Genomic DNA, 7912 nt, shown 5'->3' on the forward strand with positions numbered 1-7912 from the left:
CATCTATACTCGTTTTGGACGCAAAGAACAAGTTGACTTGCTTGTCTGTTTGTCAGTTGTTTTGCTTGCGAGGGAACGAGTGTTTCCGCTTAGCTGTCTGTTTTTCGAGGTGCCTCAACAGTGTTAAGAAAATTTTGCCCTCTTTGTTATTAACAAGTAATCGCAATGGGTCCTCGTAAAATTAATTTTACTCGGCCCCATGCGATTACCTATACTAATAGCCACCGCAAGTGGAGCACCGTATACAGTTACATCTTGAAAATGATCTTCTTTTGTGAGTTTAGTTATCTTAATTACCATCATAGTAAGAGAAAAAAGCTTGCTCAAATATGAGCAGTGTGGTGTAATTCAAAGCCCACTGAATTTCATATGTCAAGCACACAAAAACATATATATATATGTATATATATATATACCTTCTTGAGCTGGCATCATCATGTCCAGGCATGCAAACAGCCTTTTCACCACCCACCATGAGCAAACTTTGTTCACTCCGCAGATGATGCACAAATATATTTCAGAAACATGAGGAACAAATATAGCCGGGAGAAGAAGAAACTTGGTAAAGCTTAGATATTAGGAGCAGGACAGGATGATGTGACAGAAGTAAAGAAAGATTAGTCTGGAATGTATCCATACTTGCAGTGGTTAGAACCATACATTGTTGAACGAAAAACAAAATCAAATTTTGGAGGTTTTGCGGCAGACACTGAATGTTGTGAAATATCTGATTCTGACAATGAAAGCAGTGCAAGCATGTCTCGAAGCATTACTCCAGATGGGGGACTTTCAAGTGATGCTTCCCAGCCTGAGTTGGTGCAGTCTAGCATGCCCAAAGCACAGAAGGCATCATGGAAGTTCCATAAACAAACAAATGAGTCAAAGAAAAAGAAATCTGACTGTGAAGAGGCAGAACTTGAACTTGTTCAATCACTTGGGGCTAGCATTGCAAAACAAGGCCAAGTTGTGGAGAAAGAAAAAGATGAAGATGACATCTTTGGTACTTTAATTGCTTCACAACTTCGGCAGCTTCCTCCTGATAAGAAGATATGGGTCAAGATGCAAATCTCAAATATGGTGTATGAGCAAATGATGCACTCAATTGGTGGAGTTTCCCAAAACCAAACGTACCCTTCTTACCATGCAGAAACATCAGGCAACCCATTTCGAGATCCCAAGGCTCCATTTGGTCCCTTTTCATAGAACTAATAAAGGACACTAAAAATGATTGGTTTCTTATCCTGCATATCTCTGTCTCTATGTTATGGGAGACAAAGTGGGTGTGTTTCTTATGCTATTTGACAAGATAAAGCTAAATAGCTCTATTTTGTTTAGGTAAAAATAGTGTTGCATTGCCAAGGTGATGGCAGATTTCAAGCAGGGTTTAAAATCTTCTTTGATATCTTTACAAGAGCAGGGTTATCATCACCTCAGTCTGGGTCATATTCTCTGTCCTTGAAGCTTAAAAATGTTTGTTAATATTTTAATATTGCTACAATTTATCTCACAGAGGTAAAAAAAAATAATAATTCAAGGGGGAGTTTTCCAGGTTGATGTTTGTATGATGTTAAGAATTTTTTTTTTTAGGAAAATAGTGTGGTTGCCTGTAATGGGTGTACAATTTCACCTGATGCCAGGTTTGTACAATGTTTTCAAAAGTAGATCTCTGTGAAGGTGCCATTTTTTTTTTCTTTCTAGGAGCATAATTTTATTTCCCTCTGTTACCTACCTTAAGTACAATAAATTCAATTACAGTTAAAGCAGCTCAAGTGTAGCCCCCATGATTCTATTAATGACTGGAATATTTGAAATTTGAGTACAAAAATAGTTTTGGCACAAGACAGTTGTGTGAGAAATACAGGATTGCATTAAAAGCGACCATTGGCAACTCAAGCGGTTGTAATAAATAAAGTATTGCCAATTCAAATCACTGAATTAAATTTCTGTTACAAATGTTGAGCTTTAGTTTAATTTACAGTATCAAGAGTCTCAAATCAGCCCTATTTTACGTTTATAGCCACTTAGCTTGTCCACCATCACTTGTAACCTAACACTGCCTTGCTCACAAGGGTGATGTTCTGAGACAATGCATTCAAATCTCAAATGATAGATCATTAATAGAATCTATGGGGGTATGCTTGACCTGGGTTGGCTGTAATAAAAGAAACTAAAGGGTAACCAAGGTGAAGGAAAAATTAATAGAAACCCATGTTTTGCCACAAAGACCTTGACTTTCAGGACAAGCACTTTTTGTTATTGTTCATTGCTAAATGTCAACGCAAGCCTGTACAAGAAGCCAATTGTAACACAAAAAAATTACTGTATTCAAGAATAATGTATGATAAATGTTGTGTTCCTGGACTATACTTGTATGTACATTATTTTTGTTACCATAAATACCAAAACGTATAGTATAGTGTTAATTACTTGTACTGCTAGTAACGTAAAAGTATAAACTAAGTTGCAAGTGGACCAGTACTTCTCACGTGTGCCCACTGCCATGACACTGCACCTTGCTCGGAATTCAGGAAATCAGTCAATGCCTTCCGGATCTGAATTGCATTAAGGGTATAGCGGGAACCTCTCACCCTATGTAACCCATCTAGGGCTCCTCTCTCTGTAGAAGATACCATACTTCTCCATTCCCCAGCCTTGATCTTTCCTGATCTATCCATACTATCAACAAACCCAGATAGGCAATATAAAGCTGTTTCTGTTTGCCTCAGATAGTTGTGAAGGCACACAGCTGCTTCAATAATAAGTTGCACAGTTTTAGGAGAGGCAGAAATAGGACCCTTAAACACCCTCCACCTTGCTCTTAATATTCCAAACACATTCTCTATCACCCACCTCGCCCTGGAGAGTCTATAGTTAAATATTTGCGTGGGTTCTGTCAAGGATTTTCCTGGGTAAGGTCGCTGAAGCCATGGTTTTAATCCAAAGGCTTCATCCCCTACCAAGAAGTAGGGCAAAAGGGGAAGATCACACCCTTCCAAATGTTCAGGCTTTGGGACATTAATGGAGCCATCATCAATGGCTTTACCCATCTCTGAATGTGACAAGACACCACTGCCATTGTTGCTTCCGTAGTCTCCAATATCCACCAGGGTGAAATTATAATGGGCATCACATACTGCCATTAATACAAGACTAAAAAATCCCTTATAGTTGTAGAACAAGGATCCACTGTTGTTTGGGCACTGCATATTAACATGTTTGCCATCAATAGCTCCAACGCAGTGTGGTAAATTCCAAAGTTCCTCAAAGTCCTTTGAAATTGCTTGCCAGTCATCTGGTGAACTAGGTGGTTTTAAATAAATCTCCCCCAAAGCTTTCCAAATTGCACTGCATGTCTCCCTCAGAATATGGCTAACAGTGGTTCTTCCTAGCCGAAAGCTGAAAGCTAATGACTGTTGGTCATCTCCACTAGCCAGGAAACGCAATGTCAAGGTTAAACGTTCTGCTTCTAAAATTGGTTCCCTCATTCTGGTGGACTTCTTTGAACACGGGACGAAAAATTGGATTTGCTGCACATTTGATCGTTGGCAAAGCTTAAGTCAAATCTGGAATCGCTTTTGACTTTACCTTTGACGCACGTCAAACGTACGGTCAAATCCATTACCAATTTGCTTATGCCTTTGACCATGGTAAAGGTCAAGTCAAATTCGTAACAACTTTGACTTCACATTTGACGCGCGTTAAATGTGAAGTCAAATCTGAAGAGGCTTTGTGCGTTCCTTTGTTACTTGACAAAGGCGAAGACAAATACGATAGCACCTTTGACTTCAAGTTTGACTATCGTCAAATGTGAAGTCAAATCTTAACAGGCTTTCCTACTTTGTTGATACTTGCATTGCCAAAGGAAAGACGCAAAACCAAGGCAACGCTTTTGGGAGATTAAACGATTCGGCAAATACGGAACACTGACCGTCGTAGAGTGTAAGTTCGCTTTCCTCCTTTACCCCCTCGGTGACATTTCCCCCATATCCCCTATCACGAACACGTACACATTCAATCTATTGCTTGAAAAACGTCTACCAGTTGCAAAACGTAGCCTGAGTTCACATTCTTGTCGATTTTCGCTTTTCCAAAATTCAATGAGCACTAGTGCCAAAATTCTGTAGACCTCAGCAAAGGAATGCTCCCCCCAACCCTACCTCTCTACAAGGTCCGAAGGAAAGACACTGGGGAGAGCGTTGATTCAAGAACTCCTTTTATGGGATATACAAAAGAGCGGGAAAATGTACCTTCCGAAAAGTTCGTCGGTAGCTTGTTCTACTTGTCGTTGTTTATTCTTTCGATATACTTGGAGCATCTTACTTTTGTGAAAACGTTCAGCCGGCTAAAAATTATTTTTTGTGAAAGATAAAGCTCTCAGCCAAGGGATAATGAAGGTATGCAAGACCGGACACTGAACATACAACTCAAAACGGTATCGAAAATTTACTAGAGACAATACAAGCAAGGTCAAAGATAGCGATGGGAACGGGAGAAGCCAGTGGAAAAAAAAAAAAGAAGTTGGTTACGTATACGTTATGACATTTAGAAGTATTCTATTTGGTTCACCTAACTCATGTCTAACACCATCTTATATCTTTCTGTAATAGATCTCTAAAAGCTCTCTGTGCCAGATGCCTATTGCAGATCATTTGACTGAAAGTCTCAGAGTATCTGTTTCATTATTGGTTTTATTCCAGCCAATCTTTGAAAGAAATGATTCCCAAGTGCATGGTGAGTCTGCAATGGGTAAAAAAATAATAAACCACAAGAGCTTTGTTATAATAAAATGGATCTAGTTGCAAATAATCCTTTACGAAGCTTGCTGATCCAAGAAGGAATCAGGAAGATCATAAATTTTCACAATGAAATTTAAGACCATTACGAATTTATACATCTTATACCTCTTTACCTCTATATATTATCATTTTCTTATGACTTAACTTTCAGGTAAAACCATCATGAATGTTAATATGAAGAAGTTAAATCAAAATGATTGAGGGAACTCACTTTATCATCTGTACTAGAATGTTGTTCACCAAGTGGTGGTGAAGATAAATCTAGGAATCTTGGGTATTTCAGTATCAAAAAACGTTCTGTTTGATTATTAGCTAAAAAATCAAAGTAGCTCAGATTAACCCATTGACTCCCGGGGGTTCCCCATTGACGAGTAAAATCGTCTGGCATTAGACAGAGTAAAATACTAAGTCTGACCGGTTTGGGTGTCAAAAGGTTAATTAAATTAATTTATGGGGACATAAGTTTTCAGTGTTTGATTAAGGAAAAATAAGTGTGACCCTATCAATGTCTAATCTTTCCCCATGAAAACATACTGTTTTCGACATTTCAAGTGAATGTACATGCAGAATGTATGTCTGATATATAACAATGAATTAATGACAGACATTTTACCTTTAACTTTAATTTGCAATTCATAAAGCCAATAACCCCTCAATAGTACAAATTAGGTAGTAAATACAGAAATCTTGGAAATATTCAGTACCATGGACAAAGGCAAACAAGGATACATCATAAGAAGTAAGATAAAAAATAATTTTACTATTTTTTTAAAACATGGTTGAAAATAATTGTGTTTTTAGGTTAGCCAATTATGTTTCAGGCAGGGGTACATTGAAACTTTGAAGAACAAAACAGCAGAGATTCAATCACAACACTACTGCCATTGCTTGAGGAGCATCTGCATCTAAGAATGCAAGGCTATTTCTTAATTAAAACACCCACATTTTTTGCAAACAATAGAGCACATGTCTGCAGTCATCAGTTATTGGCAGCAGTGTGCACCCTAATTAGATTAGTGCATTTGTCTCTTCATGAAGTACAGATGTGCATATGTCATATCACTATGCATTAATAGAGCACTACTTAATATGTGCATGGTATCAACTCTCTGTAGGAGAAATTAAGACCTCTTTTTATTCCCAAAGATGCAACGACAAAAACAGATCTGAGCAGGAATGCAGAACATTATTTTACACATGCCAAGAAAACTACAAAGATGTCATGAGGTAATAGCCATTCTTACATTACCGGCCCATTCGTTACTTACACATGCATGTGTTATATTAACTAAAGAACTACTGACACCTAGCATAAGAAATGAGATACACAATTTGCTTTCCCCATTAAATCCTCTCCCTCCATCTACTAGCAATAAGATAATCATAGGTTGTGCAATTGAATTAAATACTGCACTTCAAGAAAACACCTAGCAGCCTTTACTAAAATTAGAGTCCTAGTTAGAAGGCATATACTATTGTGATTAGCACAATCATCTTCCCCCTGGGCAATTTGGATTAAAAGGGTTAATTTTGTATAGGTTTTATCTTCAGGGCCTGTTGGTAGAACGAAAAGTTGAAGAGGGGAGATTGTCAGCTAGTAGTGTAAAATGAATGCAAACATGTGTAATGTTATATGGGTTTTAGGTGAGCTAAATACTCATTTTCTCAAAACTCCACTTGCGATAGGGTCTGTAAGAAGAAAATTGTTACTAATTCTCTCATGCCTGTAAGGCTGCTGTATTTGCTCTCAAATATTAGAATACATTTTATTTGGTTCCTGCTTTGCCGGGTTCCCTTTGGTGAAGACTTTGAAAACTAAGGAAATTATAGTGCGACGCGCCTTACCGTGGCCACCCAACAAACATTTTTTACAAGTTAGCCAATCAGGGTACGCGAATTTGATTGACAGACACGCCTCCATAAAAAGTTTCATCACGCAATTGCGAAGTGGAAACTTGTCGAATTTACTGATAAAGTAGAGGCAAAAGCTCAACAGCTTTACAAGACACGAAAGATTGCTTTTGTTGTTATATGTAGCCGCAATTGCGAAAATAGTTATTTGAATTAGCTGCTGATATCAATGAAACACCCTCGGCTATGGCAATTTCGGTCTCTTCTATCGCTAACATTTGACATCTCCGCAAGAATTCCTTTATTTGGTGAAAACAATATTCACACGTATTTAGATGTGGTGAGTAAGGTGGCTGGTAAATAAGCTGGACGCCATACTCATTCAACAGTTCTCTTAGAACAGGCTCAACAAACAGACCATGGTGAAAACCACAATTGTCCATCACGACGCAATCGCCACGCTCAAGAAGAACACTTCCATCAGGGCGTTGAATTTCAACAGCATCTTCAAAAAAGTAAAGCAACTGAAATCCATTCGACGGGCCGTCAAGAACATTATAATAGTCTACCCCACGTACTGAGTGGAGCAAGTTGATGGTAAAATTGGCGTTCGAAGCGTATCGTTGAAACTCGACTGCTTTCTCGCCGACGGTAGCGTTCCCGTAACTACGATTCCCACTGGTTTTTATCACACTTGCCTCGTCAAAGAAATGGATTTGGTGTGGTTGAAATGTAGATATGACGTTAAGATATTCGTCTTGTCTGGCAATTTGTTCAGGAGTAGTGCTTTCTGACGGTATGACTGATAGTTTCTTTTTGCTCATCACCAAGTCACGCGTTATTCGTTTATTTATTTGAGAAGCACTCGGCAAATCGTCAGCATCTACAACGCCATCCAACAAAAGTCTCTGTCGTATTTCAGAGGCATGGACACTTGGCTTCATAATTTTCTCAACAGACGTAAACTCGAGAACTTCATTGGAAACTTTTGAAACCAAAAAACTAGTACGGGGAATTCGTAATGAAATGTTTTTATCATTGTACTGTTCAAGAACTTTTTGCACGTAACCCCGACTAACCCGAAGTTCTGTTGCAATTTGACGTTGACTTGTGCCTGCATGAGCTAAATCTAACACTCGTTCTCTTATTATGTCAGGGTAGGGTCTTCCATTGTCATAACAGCCTCCTTTTCGATTTATGCGAAGTTGGACGTTTGCTAGGGAAAGAAATTATAGTCGAGTTCAGATTACATATAAACCAGCCAG

The 7912-nt window shown here is 38.4% G+C and overlaps 1 protein-coding gene and 1 long non-coding RNA gene across 2 annotated transcripts in view; one reads left to right on the top strand and one right to left on the bottom strand.

Annotated features, from left to right (window-relative positions):
- Positions 1-1181: 1181 nt before the first annotated feature.
- LOC138010206 (uncharacterized) lies at positions 1182-4315 on the bottom strand. Its single transcript, XM_068857145.1, has 3 exons — positions 4248-4315; positions 3849-3990; positions 1182-3497 (listed from the first exon to the last, which is right to left on the bottom strand). Exons 1-3 carry the CDS (start codon positions 4313-4315, stop codon positions 2457-2459), a joined length of 1251 nt encoding a protein of 416 aa, XP_068713246.1. The 3' UTR covers positions 1182-2456.
- A 299-nt stretch (positions 4316-4614) lies between these two features.
- Positions 4615-7912, top strand: part of LOC138009460 (uncharacterized) — an 11447-nt gene continuing 8149 nt past the window's right edge. The window contains exons 1-2 of the long non-coding RNA XR_011124397.1: positions 4615-4731; positions 5943-6023. This is a non-coding gene — a long non-coding RNA (uncharacterized lncRNA). The remainder of the gene's footprint in view (positions 4732-5942; positions 6024-7912) is intronic.

Source organism: Montipora foliosa, chromosome 7 (assembly GCF_036669935.1).
Source record: "Montipora foliosa isolate CH-2021 chromosome 7, ASM3666993v2, whole genome shotgun sequence".
NCBI lineage: Eukaryota > Metazoa > Cnidaria > Anthozoa > Scleractinia > Acroporidae > Montipora > Montipora foliosa.

What these genes read in the sequence shown, in the direction of transcription:
- LOC138010206 (XM_068857145.1), bottom strand. Translation starts at nt 4,315, where the DNA reads ATGCTCCAAGTATATCGAAAGAATAAACAACGACAAGTAGAACAAGCT. An exon ending in ACCGACGAACTTTTCGGAAG is followed by an intron (nt 3,991 to 4,247) that starts GTACATTTTCCC and finishes TGTTCGTGATAG; the next exon opens with GGGATATGGGGGAAATGTCA. An exon ending in TCTTTCCTTTGGCAATGCAA is followed by an intron (nt 3,498 to 3,848) that starts GTATCAACAAAG and finishes CCGTGTTCAAAG; the next exon opens with AAGTCCACCAGAATGAGGGA.